General features: G+C 54.4%; 7 protein-coding genes across 7 annotated transcripts; 4 read left to right on the forward strand and 3 right to left on the reverse strand.

Moving 5' to 3' along the window:
• Positions 1–111: 111 nt before the first annotated feature.
• On the forward strand, positions 112–1,487 carry BO80DRAFT_388313 (3-hydroxyacyl-CoA dehydrogenase family protein). Its single transcript, XM_025717080.1, has 3 exons — positions 112–318; positions 373–472; positions 539–1,487. The coding sequence occupies exons 1-3, from the start codon at positions 190–192 to the stop codon at positions 1,267–1,269; spliced, it is 960 nt and encodes a 319-aa protein (XP_025572332.1). The 5' UTR covers positions 112–189; the 3' UTR covers positions 1,270–1,487.
• Positions 1,488–2,013: 526 nt separating this feature from the next.
• On the reverse strand, positions 2,014–3,190 carry BO80DRAFT_362673 (BRcat and Rcat domain-containing protein; the record flags this gene model as incomplete). Its single annotated transcript, XM_025716067.1, has 3 exons — positions 2,014–2,287; positions 2,343–2,867; positions 2,931–3,190. The coding sequence occupies 3 exons, from the start codon at positions 3,188–3,190 to the stop codon at positions 2,014–2,016; spliced, it is 1,059 nt and encodes a 352-aa protein (XP_025572333.1).
• An 855-nt stretch (positions 3,191–4,045) lies between these two features.
• arp6 (actin family protein) lies at positions 4,046–6,073 on the reverse strand. Its single transcript, XM_025720078.1, has 4 exons — positions 5,457–6,073; positions 4,686–5,394; positions 4,572–4,634; positions 4,046–4,507 (listed from the first exon to the last, which is right to left on the reverse strand). The coding sequence occupies exons 1-4, from the start codon at positions 5,950–5,952 to the stop codon at positions 4,369–4,371; spliced, it is 1,407 nt and encodes a 468-aa protein (XP_025572334.1). The 5' UTR covers positions 5,953–6,073; the 3' UTR covers positions 4,046–4,368.
• Positions 6,074–6,817: 744 nt separating this feature from the next.
• On the forward strand, positions 6,818–8,137 carry BO80DRAFT_427688 (uncharacterized protein). The gene has a single exon (XM_025720079.1). The coding sequence runs from the start codon at positions 6,883–6,885 to the stop codon at positions 7,954–7,956; it is 1,074 nt and encodes a 357-aa protein (XP_025572335.1). The 5' UTR covers positions 6,818–6,882; the 3' UTR covers positions 7,957–8,137.
• On the reverse strand, positions 8,081–11,385 carry BO80DRAFT_167853 (uncharacterized protein). Its single transcript, XM_025713922.1, has one exon. The coding sequence runs from the start codon at positions 11,167–11,169 to the stop codon at positions 8,206–8,208; it is 2,964 nt and encodes a 987-aa protein (XP_025572336.1). The 5' UTR covers positions 11,170–11,385; the 3' UTR covers positions 8,081–8,205.
• A 1,620-nt stretch (positions 11,386–13,005) lies between these two features.
• On the forward strand, positions 13,006–14,787 carry BO80DRAFT_167862 (uncharacterized protein). Its single transcript, XM_025713923.1, has 2 exons — positions 13,006–13,087; positions 13,161–14,787. Exon 2 carries the CDS (start codon positions 13,223–13,225, stop codon positions 14,663–14,665), a length of 1,443 nt encoding a protein of 480 aa, XP_025572337.1. The 5' UTR covers positions 13,006–13,087; positions 13,161–13,222; the 3' UTR covers positions 14,666–14,787.
• A 760-nt stretch (positions 14,788–15,547) lies between these two features.
• Positions 15,548–17,090, forward strand: BO80DRAFT_427691 (60S ribosomal protein eL13). Its single transcript, XM_025720080.1, has 5 exons — positions 15,548–15,594; positions 15,713–15,746; positions 15,841–15,887; positions 16,009–16,167; positions 16,289–17,090. The coding sequence occupies exons 1-5, from the start codon at positions 15,592–15,594 to the stop codon at positions 16,721–16,723; spliced, it is 678 nt and encodes a 225-aa protein (XP_025572338.1). The 5' UTR covers positions 15,548–15,591; the 3' UTR covers positions 16,724–17,090.
• Positions 17,091–17,099: the final 9 nt, after the last annotated feature.

Consider the following 17,099-nt stretch of genomic DNA (forward strand, 5'->3'; position numbering starts at 1 on the left):
CCTTTCAAACTGCCGGACAGCCGAGGCTAGCCGATGACGTCGGGGTCGGAGCCGGAATCACATGAGAGAAAGTGCCGCGGAGTTTCGGCTCCAGACGGTCTCTACAGAGTAGATTCGTACTCCGTACATTACTGGATTCCTCCCCTCCTCACTGGCTCCCCTCCAGTTCAGTTCCCCGTCACCGAGATCATGTTGTCGTCGTCGCTGCGCTCGCTCTGCCACCGAGGGCCCTCAATGGCCTCTCGGGCCTTCAGCACCTCTTCCGCCGCTTATGCTGCCGAGGTTAAGTCGCTGGGCGTGATTGGAGCTGGCCAGATGGTACTTGGCCCTTCCCACTCAGTCCGATGCATCGGTGCACCTAACAGGATATAGGGACTAGGAATTGCTCTGGTAGCTGCTCAGAAGGCCCAGGTTCCGGTGACTCTGATCGACAACTCCCAAGCCTCCATCGACAGGGGCCTCAAGTTTGCCGGTACGCAGACCGAGCCCCCCCTCCTCCCGGCTGAGACCCCATGAGTTAACCATCCGAGCCTCCCAGACAAGCTTCTCGAGAAGGATGTCTCCAAGGAGCGACTCACCCGAGAGGCGGCCGACACTGCCCGGGCCCGCATCACGCCCAGCCTGAAGATGGATGACCTCTCATCCGTCGACTTCGTGATCGAAGCCGTCCCCGAGATCCCCGATCTCAAGACCTCCATCTTCACCCGACTCGCCCAGATCGCCCCCAAACATGCCATTCTCGCCACCAACACCTCCTCCATCTCCATCACCAAGATCGCCGCCGCCACGACCACCGACCCCACCGACCTCCAGGCCCCCTCGCGCGTCATCTCCACCCATTTCATGAACCCCGTCCCCGTCCAAAAGGGCGTAGAGATCATCGCCGGCCTGCAGACCTCCAAGGCGACCATCGACACGGCTATCGCTTTCGTGCAGCGCATGGGCAAGGTGGCGTCCGTCTCCGCCGACTCGCCGGGTTTCCTCGCCAATCGCATCCTCATGCCCTACATCAACGAAGCGATCATCTGTCTAGAGACGGGCGTCGGCGGTCGCGAGGATATTGACAATATCATGAAGACTGGCACCAATGTCCCCATGGGCCCCCTGACCTTGGCCGATTTCATCGGTCTCGACACCTGTCTGGCGATCATGAATGTCTTGCACCAGGAAACCGGGGATAGCAAGTACCGGCCATCAGGGCTGTTGAAGCGCATGGTCGATGCCGGCTGGCTGGGCAAGAAGTCCGGCAAGGGCTTCTACGACTACTGATCGAATGTCTATGTATACGCTGCGATATCCCTTGTTGTTGATGACTTAGAGACTCCCTCGTGAAATATGACAATGCAGATTGGACCGGGGTATAACACACTGCATGATACACACCCATCTAGGCTACGTAGTCCACTTCTTTCTAGCATGGTAAAGCCACAATGAATATGACTTCAACAATCTCCCCACATTATCCCACTCTCCGTCCCTTCCCATCCCGTTCAGCCGGGTCACACACCCCAGTCCGAAGCAGCCGACGTACGAACCCCGGGCTCCCGGCAAGGCTGCCTACATCAACACCAGACAGCCACGATCATCTTCATAATCCACATGCACATCCTTCCTACCAAGCAGCGGATCAACCATCTCGGTCGCTAGGGATAGATAGGGGCATTCGCTAGAAGGAATGCACCACTTCGGTGGACCACATCAGCGTGTCCCTCCGTGGCTACCCAGAGGAGTGACGAGCTGTTCCGATGCTAGATGTTAGGCTGGTAGAGAGAGAGGTGTGAAGAATCCGGCGGACATGTCGACAGGTCCGGATTAAAGCGCAGATGACCCTTGCGAGAGAAAGAAAGCCGACTACGGGGACAAGCAGCTCACTGGAAAGTTCTAGTGGGGTCAAAAGGACCAGGGCCAATTTAAGTAATTAATTTTCATTTTCATCCGACAAAGGGAATATATAATTGTAGTATGAGTTGGATAGGTCAATCTGTTGCGGCCCGACTGTGAGCCTGAAAAAGCCTAGGACACTCTCCAAGTCGCGCGAGTCTGCGGTGCTATCAGCAGACTCCCCCGATCCCGGCACTTGTGGCTGCCTTTGTCCACGCCTTGCGTCTTTGCCATTTCCTCATCCCGCAGCCTTTCGTTGCATAGGATTGCAGCCACCACGGCGGCCAGTTCTGCCTCCTGATCTCGGTTCACTCCACTGTGCCCAACAATGAAGGTGAGGAAATCAATCGGTCGTTGGCCTGGCTTCGCACATGTACACGACAACCAAGGATTGCGACACATGTTACTGTGCCCAGTTAGCGACTGCACGCGGAGTTTGGCTTGATGGGACGGAGGCTTACCAGACTTGTGCTTTGCATCGACATGTAACATGATCGCAGTTGAATAAGAGGTCCACCAAGGAGCCACATTTGAACCCTCTCGGTCCTTTGCCGAGGCGCGGATCTTCGAAGACGGCCACCAGTCCAGGGTCTGGGAAGTAGTGTTTCGAAGGGAGCCCCGGGAATCGGCAGCCGGAACAGAACGTCGTGCTGCAGTACGGGCAGCTCTGGGACGTGAGCTTGCTGTTCAGGTGCTTTGGCGGGATAAATCGGCCACACGTTGCCGCGGGGCAGTAGCAGCGTTCTCGAGCTGGAATCGCATACTCCTGTGTCTTGGCCAAATACACCGTTCTTTCCTTTGGTGTCAACACGGGCAGGATGACCTCGGTTGGGATCTTCTGTTTGCAGCATCTGGGTGGGAACAGCCCTTCATCCGGCATGACTGTAAACACCATCTGCTTCAAACATCTGCTGCAGTACTTGTGCTGACAAGGCATACTGATCAGGCACTCAGCAGGCATGATATCGAGGCAGCTCGCGCAAGGTCTAGGCATGGTCAGCGCATCATACATGGATCAGGAGCGATGGGGGCGCATTGGCGGGACTGACTCGTCTATTGCCTCCCGCTTAACCAGACGCTTCGAGAACTTCCCTCGGACTTTCTCCAGGAACCGGCCCATCTTCGACTTTGGGCAGGGTCCTTCGCTATGGGACAGAGTTCTCATTGACTCGGTGTCTACGGCCGCAAAAGTGTCCGTTGGCAGTGGTTCTGTGCTGAAAGCGCTGCTGCGCGCCTCGGTTTTTGGGCGGTGTTCAGCGAGGCGCTGGGCAGCGCGCGAGGCCAGATTGCGAACGTTGAACGCGGTCATCTTGGGCTCAGGCAAAGCTTCTGTAACTGGCGCTGACCTTCGAAAAAGACCGGTCGAGGGCACTACACTTCCGGGCAGGGTCGGTGATGGAGAGGAGCAGATCGGACGGATAGATTGCTGGGTGCAATTCCGGGACGCTGGAATCCATAATCGCTGGTCTTCGTCTAGAAAGTAGGGCACGAGAAACGAGAAGTAGACAGTAGGGACATAATACTGAGGCCGATGGGATGTATCTTGAGTCTGATTTTCTGGGTTTTCGTAAGATAAATTTGAGTTTGTAGGAGGAATGAACCAGCATAAAATGGCCGGAGCAGGAGCGCCAGATGTCAGACTTTATAGACATATACACCCGGTAGTCGGACTGCTCGGCATATCATGCCGGAGGGCCATCGCATGAGGGGGGTGGGTAACTGGGTATATCGCGCGACAACTAAGCGGCCATGCCATGGGTAGGGCGGTCGAATGCCACATGTCCGACTCCATTATTTGCTAGAGATGCCTCCCAGACAACGCTTCCTGTCGAGAGTCCGTCATCATTCGCCCATGCAGCTGTAGGATGACCTCGAAGAGGGGCACCACCTGCTCCTCCCTGGACCAACCATGCGAAACGGAGAGATTAGGGGATCATGGCGAGCTTGCTCGGGTGGACGAGTAAACTGCGCACCGAGCAGCACCATGCGGTTGACCGACGCTGGAGGTGTCGACGTGTTCGAGTGCGGGGCGCGAGGGACGGAGACGAGAGGCTGGCGGAAGATTGATTAGGTAGCAATGGGAGGGAACTTCCTCCGTCCACCACCAACCCCCCAGCCTCACCGCAACAATCACCAATCCCACCCCATGACTCACCCCCCCCCCGATCGCCCACAGCCACGGCCCAACAGACGTCCCGAGCTGTTCGCCAATGCCTTGATTGCGTTGTCGAGCAGCGCCCGAACGACTAGCTCATTGATGGCCATCACCGCCATCCCCGCCATCCCCGACGGAAACCCATCCTGAGGGTCGATTGCCCAATCGAGGCCTTGGACATAATGACATTGTTCTAGGAAATCCACCGTCTTCTTCTTACTGCGAGGGTATCACGGATAGACGCTAAAGAAAGATCAAGGCAAGCATGCACGCAAGCAACTCCTATCAAACCCCAGACGCTCCAATGCCACGGACGGCCGTGCCGACCGAACTTACAGCGCACCAGTAAACTTCCGACTAGCCCAGGAAGAACCGTGTTCTTGGTACTCCTGCCGGGTGATGGCAACTTTCTGAAGGTCGTCTTTATTCGTGGCAAATCGGGACGCCCCCAGCCAGGTGGAGCGAATCGGACTGTGCACAGAATCTCATCAGCTTGAAGCTCAAGGAGATTCGTAGACGGTAGGGCAGCGCTTACTCTTGAGGACTTCGAACTCGTACAGCGCATTCCGCGGACGCCAGTTGGCGCAGCTCAGTCTCCCTGCACCGGGTTAGCAAACTGCCAATCCGTAAAGATATGATGCCACCTTACAGTCTTTCCACGAATCCGGGGAGTAGCGCATTGCCGCCGACGACCAAAACGTTGGCCAGGAAGGCCGGGTGCAGTCCGGTAGGCAAGACAGAAAGACTCTGCATGATAATATCCGGTATCCCCGCCTGCTTCATGCCAATGTCACCGGGGGTGAACAGGATCTCTGGAACAGCAAAGCGCTCGTTGCCCAAGACCAAGGCGTCTTCGGATAGTGCTTCCGTGCTGGCACCCGAGAGAGCTCCCTTCCTCTTCTTGGCGTTCAGCAGAGGATCGTGCGGTCGCATAAAGCCCTTCTTGCCTGCATTGGGGTCGGGGAGGACATAGTCTACCACCACACCCTCGCTGAGCTCCGGCAGGCCGCGTTTCCGACTGCCTTTCCACGTTTGTTCCATGTCGCCAGCGAAGTTGTTGCTCACAAAACAAACCGCCTCTTTCACTTCGTTCATGATATAAGTCTCTTCCACCATGTTGTACTGTCTTACCGAGACAATTTCTTTCAGATAGTTCGTAAGGTGCTTACCACCGAGGTCGAGTCGGCGAATTGCACGTTGGAGCGGTTGCCCCTTGTAAACCGGTGTCACGGTGGTGTGAGAGTAGCCAGAATCGACCACTAAGAGACATTCTCTTGGAGGCACAGCCGAGTTTGCCTCCTGCACAATAGGGTCCCCGAACAAAGACTGGACGTCATTCCAAGCATTCAGCGACGGGCCTAGGCGACGCATATTCCAATTAGCGACGCAACGGACAAATACGGCTATCCGGCACCCTTACCAACACATCTCAGATAACCCCCAAACCCCCATTCTTCCATCACGATTTCATCGGCATTCTTCTGCAGCGCCGGCAATGCATTCGGTGCCTCCGTCAACAGCAGCGTCGTGTCTTCCGGGTCCGTGATGCGAAGGTCCTTGCTGCGCACGGTCGTTTCGTCGAAAAACGAGTGCTCCCATATTTCCTTCTGCGCCTCCCAGTTCACAATGTATCCCTTTTCAACGGGGCGGCGAAACACCATCTCATTCCAATCCGTCACATGCGTGTTGAGTTGAGAACCGACGTAGATCTTGTTGCCACGGGTCTTGACGATCGCGTTGGGAATATCCGAGCAAGCTGAGAGCGCCTTCGATTCGTCGTCCGGAGGCGAGCTATCCGGTGCATAGCCCGCTTTTATCGTATACGCGCCATTGTCAATGATGAATGTCTTGTCCGGTAGAGATTGGACCTTGGCGACGGAAGCCCTTCCGGAAGGACGAGGTTTGGTGGTGCCCATCTTTTGGGAAGGGGGCTGGGGTATTAGGTCATTAGAATCGAGCTCTCAAACTCTCTGCACGACACATGGGCGGAGACAATAGGAAGAGGGAGTCCGCGCTGTTGAGTGGAAGGGGTTGAAGAGGGATGGAAGCAGATGGTGACGGAGCTTTCGGTCGCTGGGCGGAGATCGGAGATGCCAAGCAGTCAAGCTCCCAAATCGGCAAATGAGGGCTCAGGCTTAGGGCATGGCTGTCCGGCCAATTGATGACCCTGTGAGCAATTCCGGATTTATTTGCCGGTGAAATAATGGGCCTGGACACTAACTCGATGCTGTGTGTGCTACACAAGATAGGATCACTGTTCATTGAAGTAGGAATTAGTCAGTATGGAAGTTCGAAGAGCAATTACACGGTGCCATTTTCAGAAAGCACAGGAGCAAGGAAGAACGAGGACTAGAGAGCAAGAAAGACACATGAGCCAGATATCTGGGTTCTTGCCTGTCGTAATATTCTTAAAGATCTAAATAAACGATGAGTGGTGCATGTTATCTCTTGACGTAGAGAGTGATGTCTTTCGGGTATATATTTCAATGGACCAAGCGGCAGTAGGCAAGACATACCGTCACATTTGATTCTGGGATACTTCTATATCTCCAGCAGCGAGCTGTAAGCTCCCGTGCACACCCCTTATTCTCACCCACCTACATACCCTACCGTGGTGACTAGAGGCCATCCTGGTCCAAAGAACTGGTCGCAGCATGTGTATCCAATACCAAGCAGAACTTAGTATCCATCCGCCCGCAGGTGACCCCGCAGAACCCTAATCGGAATGGAAGTCGCCCCGCCGCAACAACAAATTTCTCCGCCCGCCAGCTTCATTCATCAGCCTCAACTTCGCTCCCATTGCACCGATAGCCCAACCGTGCCATAACAGAGAAATTCGAATCAAAATGTCGAAAAAACTCCAAGCCACCCTCACAACAAGCCTGACGCTCGTGGAGCAATTACAGGGAGTCATCTCCTCTCCTATCGGAGATGCAACGTCCGTCGAGCTCTCCGGAAAAGACGCCTTACCCCTCCTATCGGCCTCGGCCACGACTCTGAAGTCGCAAGCTACCAAGCTCTCGCTTGTTGCGATCAATGCCCCCTTTACCCCATCGGCCGTGGCAACCGTTCTCTCCGCCGTGAATGAATCTGTGCTTCCATCCCTCGTCACGGCAGCGCTGCTCGTTACCCCAGCCGACCACACCAAAGCGTTCCAGACTGAAGTGCGGGTTCTCGTCCAGACGACCCTGAAAGAAACTGCAGCCCTCCTCCAAGAGGTCCAGGATATCGCCAAGAAGGACGAAGCTCAAAAGAAAGAGGGCGACCTGTCTCAGTCGGAGAAGGATGCTGTCACGATAGCGGCAGGGCGCTTGTGGGAGTCTTGCGACGTCTTGATCGATATCGCGGCCAAGGGAGTGGTCGGGTTCGTGATCCAACGGGTGGAGGAATGGAGGGATCTCGTGCGGGACGCGGTCCAGGAAATCGAGGAGTGGGACCCTGATGAGGAAGGCGATGAGTTCTTCGACGAACTTTTGAGCGATGACGGAAAGGCCGAGGATGATTCAGAGGAGGATGAAGATGAAGATACCGCTGCTCTCCATGCGCAGAAGAAGTCGACTCTCCGGGTTCTCAAACCCGTCGCCCAGATATACCCCGCTATTGTCGCGAACCGATTAAAGAAGACTTCCAACGCTTCGGCATCCGTCAGCAAACTTGAATCCCTGATGAAAGAACTGCAGCAGATTCCCGGACATGTCGATGAGATAGCGGGGACGTTGTACGAAGCAAACCTAGAGGGATCGGTCCAGTATCTCCGCAAGACGAAGGACTCTGCCGTCAAGGCCGTCAACCTAGTCACTCTGCCCTTGGATGTGACGGGCTCGGCCGACACTCAACAAGACAAGGAGGACAAGTTCACAGCCTGGGCCAGGACCTGGCTGAAAGTGATGGAAGAAGTTAGCAAGCCTGTTAGTGACTAGTATTCTTAGGTACTAAATATGATTCAAACACCGGCTCTTTGATTAAGGACGGGAAAAGAGTCAAAGAGGTCTGGTATCTCCCCGGTTTTGTGTAGCCGGGTCGAGGGATTCCAGATACCAAAGAATTATACGTATGTGCGTTTGGGATGAAATAATATACATAGTTTAATAATCCGAAACCGAGTCTTTCCCCAAGCACATATTCTGGGCCATACCCGGGTGTCTCCCATGTCACCACGCCGCAAGTTATCACTCATCAGAATCGTCGCCTGATTCCCAACTGCGGAGTTCTTCAGCAGGGATGCGGTCTTTCAGCCATTCCAGAATCGCATCGGTCCCCTTTGCGACAATTTGCCAGCGGGGAACCCGAAAGCTGTTTCCTGCTACTTCGAATCGTCTCAGGGGTGCGCCGTTGCCCCAGTTCTTGCTGGAGCCCTCTCCCCTTAACAGGCCAAGCTTCGGCGGAAGAACATCAATATCATTGTTCCCTACATCGAGAACCTGGAGGCCTTGTACGGAATCAAAGTCCAGACTGCTGATTCGGTTATCGGCGGCCAAGAATGTTGTCAGGCTCGGGTAACTTCGCCGCACAGCAGGGAGAGGGCCTGAGAGGCGGTTATATGAGACATCTAGGAAAGTAAGAGCGGGGGCCGTAAGGTTGCTTAGTAGCGGCTCAAGTGTACTCAAGCCAGCAGCATTGAGGTTGAGATTTTGGAGGTTGGGAAGAGTAAGAGGTGCCGAAAAGAGAGCCGCGCTTTCGAGCGGGTTATTCGAAAGATCCAGATCGACGAGGTTGGGTGCGAGCATGCTGAGGGCAGGGACAGGGAAGCAGCGTAGCTGGTTGTGTTGCAGTTGAAGGCATCTGATGTCGTGAAAGCTGATACGTTCCAACTGCTCTACCTCCAGCTCCTGTAGCTCGGTGTAGGACCTGTCAACGACACCGCCCGGCTTGATTTGCCAAGAGGCTGTCTGAGCCGGGGTTTCTGGCGCCAATGTAAACTGGGTTGCAACCGAGCCTTCATCGTCGGTATCTTGCGGTTCAGGCTCGCACCGGTTACGCAAGTCGCGCTTCAGATCCTCTGTGGTCATACTCAAGAACCTGCGTTCCCGAAGAGGATTGTTGGCTATGCGGAACGTGAAGAGGCTCTCCATCAAACCGATCTTCGCATCTAGCCTCGAGATATCGTTCCCGGTGAAGTCAACATTTCTAACGCTTTTCAGACCAGTGAACCCCTGGGGGAGATCTGATATACTGTTGTCCTCGGCCGACAAGGTCAAAAGGGCCTGCCATGAGGAAACATCGGGTAGAGCCTGGATGCGGTTTGTATTGATTGCTAGAGTCTGTAGGTTGGGAAGCTCCAGGCTTTCGTGATCCGAAAGTCTCACCAACGCATTGCTGGCTACATCCAAGATATGCAGTGTCTCGAACTTACGCACAGAAGCTGGCAAAAGAGTGTCTTTTAATTTATTTCTCGGGGCATGGAGCTCCTTTAGCGGGAGCAAGCGCAGTGCTTCGAAAGGCAGCGAGCTCAGCGCATTATTGCCAACGTTCAACACTCGAAGTGAGGCCAATTCGCCAACCTCCTGTGGGAGGTCTGTGAGGGAATTCTCGTGCAAGTCCAAGACTTCCAGGTTGCTGAGACGTCCGATCTCCGGGGTAAGCACCCCTTGCAACCTGTTCCTGGCGAGCTTAAGGTCTCTGAGAGACGTCATGTCCATGACAATTCGGATGTCATCCATGGTGAGATTGTTATTCGATAGGTTCAGGGTGTGCAGCCGCTGCAGCCTTCTGAAGCCCATTGGCAGAGATTGCAGTATATTCCCATGAAGGTCCAGAAGCTCAAGACCGCCAAGTTGATTTCCCTTTTCATCAATGTCTGGGTCGAGCTCCTGGGCATCAATATCGGGGAAGGCCTCGTCGGGGAGTTCCGTGAATTCGTTATCCGCAGCGACAAATCTAACAAGGTCCACACTCTCGTACCACTCAGTAGTAGAATTGGGATCGAAGTCGTACATCGTCATAACTTCTTTTGGAAGTTCTTTTAGCGACATGGCTGCGATGTTGAGGTGACCAGAAGTTCGGCCCGCTTCAATGCGCTTCCGCAGAAGCCCATGGTTTGAGTCCTTGGGTCTCTGGTTGAACGGATCCTGCGTATCAAAGCTACTCCCCGGATCAAAAGTCGGCGCTTTTGAGATTTTTTGTGCTTCGGCCTTCCGCGCGGCCTTGGCCTTTGCAATACTTTCCCTTAAAGCGCTAGAAGACCTTGAAACCTTCCTAGTCTCGATTTCAGTCTGCTGTTCTGGGGTCAGGTCGGATGTAGTAGATCTTGCGGATGGGGATCGTGACCCTATCAACGACGGCTTCTGACCCGAAAGCCTCGGTTGCACCTTTCGTGTTTTCTTCACTTCCAGGCGTTGCTGCGGGACATTGGCAATAGATTCGGCGGGCCTTGAATGCGGCCTGCTAGATGCAGGACGAAGATCGGATGCAGATGCCAGGTCGTTGGTTCGGTCGTAGGGGGTTATTCTAGCAGATGGCCTTTTCAACTTCGACGGGCTGTCTGTACTGGGAATGGAACCTTGATCGCCTGCTGCAGTACTCGCAGACAAAGACGGACCAGACCTTGACGGGAGGCGCATGGCAGACGGCGGACGGGAAAGGAAATCGCCTCCGCTAGGTTGACGAGAAGACGACCTCGATGGTGACCGGGAGTAACTAGTCAATGCAGACGGCGGACGAGATGGGGAGCGCATTGGGCTAGTTGCGCCAAAGAAATTGGACTGTCTCCCCTGAGGTCCAGGCGAAGGGGGAATCTGAGAAAGGGTCTCGATCGTTCGTTCGGACAGCGATGGTCGTGTGCGGCCCCGAGTTTCCACATCCTCGGCGTCCAGATGAAGGGATTTGTTATTCGACGCCCCTTCAGCTTCCCATCCCCCCGCGTCGCTTGTCCTGGACTGCGAGACATCTCTTGGCGGTCGCTGGCTGACCACGGGCTTTTTCGGCACGGTGTACTTCGGTAATGGCTTCTTGAACACGGGTTCCTGGGAGGGTCTGCGCAACCGGCTGGCGTTGAGACCTGGGTCGGTTTGCAGCTTCTCGCGAGATGGGGACGGACGGATCGCTTTATTGGCAGCAGATGTCGGTAGAGGTAATCTGGAGGCCAACCGAGGGATACCGCTCGGTCGGCCGGGCGTTCTTTGTGGGTTATCCATGTTTCGATCGGTTGCAAATGGAGATTGTCCTTGCGTGAATTGGTGGTGCGGATTTTGAGAGATTGAATGGTGGCACGTTCATAGGTAGAAGGCCATGATAGTCCGACTTCAGGAGAGGGATGCAGAACCAACCAAGCCAGGATGTTAAGATATGGGAGCACGATGGGGCGGGTCTTGTCGGGGTTCGATTTCCAGGGAAGACCTGGCGGCGCCGTGCTGTCGGGATTGATTGTTTACAGCTTCGCACGAGGGGGAGATGGAATCCCAGCGCCGCACCGCACCGCATGGACCGCTGCCTGAGGCTGCAGGGCTCCCTGGCTCTTTGATCCGCCCCCCACATCGGCGAGATCGTCCCGATGGAACTGGAGGAGACCAGGAGGGGTTCATTCCTGAAGGACCCATTACCAAGTGCTAATTCACTCACTGATCTATACTCCGTACGTCTTGACAGTTCCACTAGGGATGGGAAAGTGCAATGCTCTTGAATGTGACCTGTCGTTGACCCGATCATCCCATGTGGACGGGTTTCCATAGTGGGACACTGTTCCCCTGTATCCGGTTCGGTAAATAAACCGGGCTGTCACCACTACTACTAATACATAGTAGTAGTATGCAGTCACCTAAAGTGGGTGGTGGCCCTTATCGTCTTCATCAGTGGATCACCCCCAGATCACATGGCGGAAATCAATTACAGGGTACGGTATACAAGGTGCGGGAGCACCGCCACATATTAACTTCAAGACAGAGACAGACCTTGTGTGGGATACATATTCTGTTCTCCATGAAACTGAATGTGAAACCATCAATGGCGTTGAAAAATAGTCTGGCAGATATGTACCCCGTAGTCTACCTAAAAAGATTCTCGAGATATATACACGCTCTGTACATGCTAGTGGCACAATTTGCTGTGCCACCTTTCGAGTTAACGTCCATCCCAACAGAGCATATTTCTCCCTCTCCACCACTGTATTGCTGATTCCCCTTGGATCTCAATGATTCAATCAGACATACCGGGAGTCTGATATCAACTGTCACCCCATCTTGGGGTAAGAGTCTGAACAATTAATGTGGAACGTTTATTGTAGAATCACCATCCATTGTGATCGCTGCGAGACACAGAAAAGATCGGAATGAAGATTAGAGAGCAATGTACCGTGGCCATATCTACACCCAAAGATCTATCCTGTACGGAGTAGTAGGAGACAGTAGGAGACAGTTGCGGCCGTTGCCCGAGTGACCAAGCCTCTGGCCCATGGGGTTTGGCCTGTGTTTACCTTTGGTGAGCGCCCGCGGATCGTCGGGCTAGCTGGATCGGGGATGGTCGGGGGCTAGCGCGCGGCTGGGCTCACGTGGGTGCGGGTGGTTGGTCGTGGTTGGTCGAGGCTGAGCATCGCAAGCGACCTCCCAGCCTCCCCCGATGTGCGCAACGCCCGCAACAAACATCCTTAAGGCATCAAACCGTCCCTCCGCCCGCGCTCCTTGCTTCCTTCGTCTCATCTCAACTGTCCCGTTCATCTGCAATACCCCTCCTCGACGCTCCTGGCATCATTCCTGTCATCTGTCAAGCTCCCTTCCGGCTCGGTCTTGCGTCTTCCGCTCTGGGCTCTTTGCTACCGCCTCCTTATCGCCTACTACTAGATACTAAGTACCTTGCCTTCGGTCCGACGTGCCTCAAACGGGCCTATCAGTGATAAGCGCACCGACCCAGCTGTCCGTCGCAGCTCGATTCAAGTGACATCCCATCTGGAGCAGCCTAATCGATTTCACCGTACGGAGTAGACTTGCTCCCACTCAGATCTCCTGCCCCTTACCGTTTCATTCCTCACAGATTCTACGGCAACCAGGCCCACGAACCCGCCTCGTCCCGTCAGGTTCACTGAAGTAGCCGGTCCGATTGATCGATCGGGTTTAGGATCAGGTATGCGCCTGACCGCCCCGCGACAACCGTCGTGTCCAACACATTGATGCAGCCATCACTGACAGGTTCCCAGTGCAAATATTTCTGCCTACGGGTATAATCTATCTTAATCTACCTATTCCTACGCCGTCTGTCATGCCGCAAGATCCTGATTCTCAACTCTCGCAAGGCTCCCTTGCCCCTCCCGCAGAGATCACCGGCCCCGCAACCCCCATGCTGCGTGCAAGCCTGTCGGCATCACCAGACTTGAGTCTAGGAGCTGGAAGCCAAGCGTCGCATTCCGATCAGAGTAGATCTGTATTATCTCCATCGCTACCTTCATCTGACATGACGCCACCGCCATCCTCGCAAATTCCCGGGGCCCCTCGCCGACGTTCAAGGTCCAGCTCAAGCTCGTTGCTAGCTTCTCCCCCCGATATTGAAAAGACCCTCTGCGTTGCATATGGCGCTTCGGAAAATCTTCCGACGGCTGATGATATTGATGCCGCTGAAGAGTCAAAGCTTCGGGTGATCGCGAAAGAACTATTAGGCGTCGCTCAAGAGGCCCGCATGTCAGCTCTTCATTTCAAGTTACAGAACAGTCTGCTGTCGTTCACAAGCAATGAAGCTATCAAGCGTGCCGAGGTCGAGCATCAACTAGCTAGGAGAGAAGTCGAGATTATCCAGAGCTCAGAGTATCGCAGTCGTCATTGCCAGCCGGAGGTCAAACATGCGCAGCATGTATCCAACGTGGAGTTGGAGCTTGCTCTCAAGCGCAATAAGGAACTTGAAAGAGTGAATGCGACCCTCGATCGACGGCTGCGTCGGGCCAAGAAGCTAATCGAGCAGGAGAGGGAGAGGTCCGACCTTCTAAAAGAGGAGAATAACTTGCTGAAGGGCCGTATCAGGGACAATCGAAAACATTTCTCCCAAATGATCGAACATGGTCCGATGTCACCCAGCCCCCAGGCAGAAGTTCAGGCTTCTCATCGGAGAGCCTTGCCTCAATTTGTGGACCATAATGGCCATCAGATGAACGGGAGCGATAGCCACAATCCGTTCGCAGCGCTCCTTGCTGCCGACCGTGTCCTCAACCATGAATCACCCAGTGTCACATCCACGCCCCACAGACACCGTACCTACAAGCAGCATAATGATAGTCACGTGCGTGGAAGCCATTCGCTTTCCACCCTACCTCTAACACCATCCCGTGCTCGAGTGGCCCATGAAGGGGACCATTATAACACACCTGGAAGGAATTCTCATGACAGCCACCGTGACCGGGACAGCACGATATCGGCATCTGACATCGAGGAAGCTGAGACCGAAGAAGACATCCCTGCGTCCGAGGCGGGAGCTCTTGCCAGCAGCATGCTTCGTTCCCACGCTTTTAGCAATCGCCGGGAAAGCCGAGGCCCAGCGAGTGCACCCAAGTCAAGTACTCTGTTGCAGACCAAATTATTCGGACAAGTGAGAAAGGCTGGTGTTGAGCGACCCCTGAATGGTCTTAAACGCAAGGCGAGTTTTGATGGTGCGACTCCGAAGAAAGCGAAAGCGGAGGAGAGGGTGGGTCTCGGCATTGACACATGGAATAATTAAGCATGACCCGTGCACAACCATGGAGCGTGTATCACGTATACCCTCTAGCTATCTATGATGTCCTGTCGTCAAAGAGCTTGCTTTTACCGGCTCGACATGCGATTTCCTGTCCGATGCTGCTTGGATATGTTTTCCATTTCTTACCAACCCTTTCCCTCTCTTGGGATCTGTGACGAATAACGACATGTAAAAACCGTTGGGTGCGCCGGTGTTTTCGGAAGGATATTAGGTATTGGCAATTGCTTTAGGGAAATTTGGTATCAAGGATTATTTTGGCTATTATTACTTTTACATTGATTGCTCCCAAACCGTTCCTGCCCGGAACTTCGGACAAGGTGTGGCTCTGCATAAAAGGCCTATTGGTTGGCATAATGCATCTTTGCATTGCACTCACGGACGTTGTACTATGTAGTTCGTCAAGTGGCATATTGTCCACGATGGATGCTTGTCCAGAGCGGGCCTTACTAAGCGCGCGTCCATGTAACGGAAGTGTAAGGTAACAAACATACTGGGTAATACTGACTAGTAACCCGGACAGTACCGTACTGCCGCATGTCGAGGAGAATACAAGCACGGCTTCAGTCGCAACACCCAAAGCAATATCACCAGCCAGTAAGGTCACTGTGAAGCCGACCAGAAGAAATTTGGGGGATTCTCGGGTTGTAGTTAACCAGCAGGCCATTCTGGCCCGGGCTGGATCAAATTCCAGGTCCGCCAGAGATGTTGGAGCGCGACCAAAGTCTGGGGGTGGCCTTCCGAAACGGGTAAGCAGGGTAGGGCTCGCTAAGCGAGGCGATGCGGCTCTGCGCGGGTGGCCACACCAAAAAAAGTTCCACCTAATACTGAGACGAGGAGTTTTGAGATACGACCAGCAACCACCCACGACGACGACGACAATCTCCCGGCCTTGATCCCCATCCGTCACAATGGTGCGTTATCTCTTCAGTACAGCGTTGATATCATCGCGAGATGCTCAATTCGATGATGAGACGCTGCTTTTCCGCAAATCGACCCAAATGCTGACCGTGGACCTCTTGGTGGATATAGGCGATCAAGCACAACAACCAGATTCTCAACCAGCGTGAGTGAACCTGCACGAACGAGACGGGGGTGGCATTTTTGGGATAGATGCAAGCGACCGGCAGAATCGATGGGCTGACGGGGATTTATTTCAGACTTCCACAAGGACTGGCAGCGTCGTGTCCGCGTGCACTTCGACCAGGTACGCTCTCGAAGCCCTCTACCAAACCGATTCCTACAACGAACGACTCGCCTTCGGGACAGAACCGGGATGGAAAATATTTTTCTGGATGATGGACTGACAACTGTTTTTGCAATAATAGCCTGGCCGCAAGCACCGCCGTCGTGAGGCCCGTCTCGCTAAGGCCGCCGCTGTTGCTCCTCGTCCGGTTGACCAGCTGCGCCCCGTTGTGCGCTGCCCTACCGTCAAGTACAACCGCCGTGTCCGTGCTGGCCGTGGTTTCACCCTTGCTGAGCTGAAGGTAAATCCGTCCCTGTGGATCAAGATCACCAAGAGGGTGACTTGGATCGGAAATGGCCCTGGCGACTGGGCAGACCTCGAAGATGGATGGAGGCTTACACGATCTTTTCCCGCACTTTTAGGAAGCTGGTATCCCCAAGAAGCTCGCTCGCACCGTCGGTATCGCCGTTGACCACCGCCGTGTCAACTACTCCAAGGAGTCGCTCGTCGCCAATGTTGCTCGCCTCCAGGACTACAAGGCTCGCCTGATCCTCTTCCCCCGCAAGAGCGGTCAGTTCAAGAAGCTTGACTCTTCCGCCGAGGAGGTCAACGCTGCCAAGGCCGCCTTCGCTGAGGGCAAGTCTGAGGGCTTCGTCACCCGTGTCGGTGCCACCCTCCCCATCAAGAACGCCGCCGCCGAGGAGGCTATCACCGAGGTCAAGCGTGACGACCTCCCCAAGGGTGAGGAGGCTGCTTACCGCCGCCTTCGTGACGCTCGCAGCGAGGCCCGCTACAAGGGTATCCGCGAGAAGCGTGCTAAGGCCAAGGCTGAGGAGGAGACTGCCGCCAAGAAATAAATTTGATTCACAGCTAATGATGATCGGGTCAATTTTCAAGTCGGGGATTAGTACACTGTGGCATGGCGTCGCTCCTCTATTTCCGTTTTCACCTTTGTCCTTAACATAAAAAGCTCCGAACCCCTCGAAATGCAAATGTCCCAAATTTCATGTCCCACCCCCTGCTAGGTCCCCCTGCGCGAATTAAGTGAACCGTTCGTCTTTGTGTTCCTTGGGCGATATGTCACCCGTGGTGGAGAATGCAGGGTCCGAGGCCTTGGATTCCCTTCCCAGGCAGCACTTCCAAACCCCCTACATGAACTGGTAGACTTGAAGCACGGAGAGACGCTGAGTGAGCTAGTGTACAAATGAGATGATTTACGGAGCACCTTCTCTG

This window comes from Aspergillus ibericus, assembly GCF_003184845.1.
Source record: "Aspergillus ibericus CBS 121593 unplaced genomic scaffold BO80scaffold_39, whole genome shotgun sequence".
Taxonomy (NCBI): Eukaryota; Fungi; Ascomycota; class Eurotiomycetes; order Eurotiales; family Aspergillaceae; genus Aspergillus; species Aspergillus ibericus.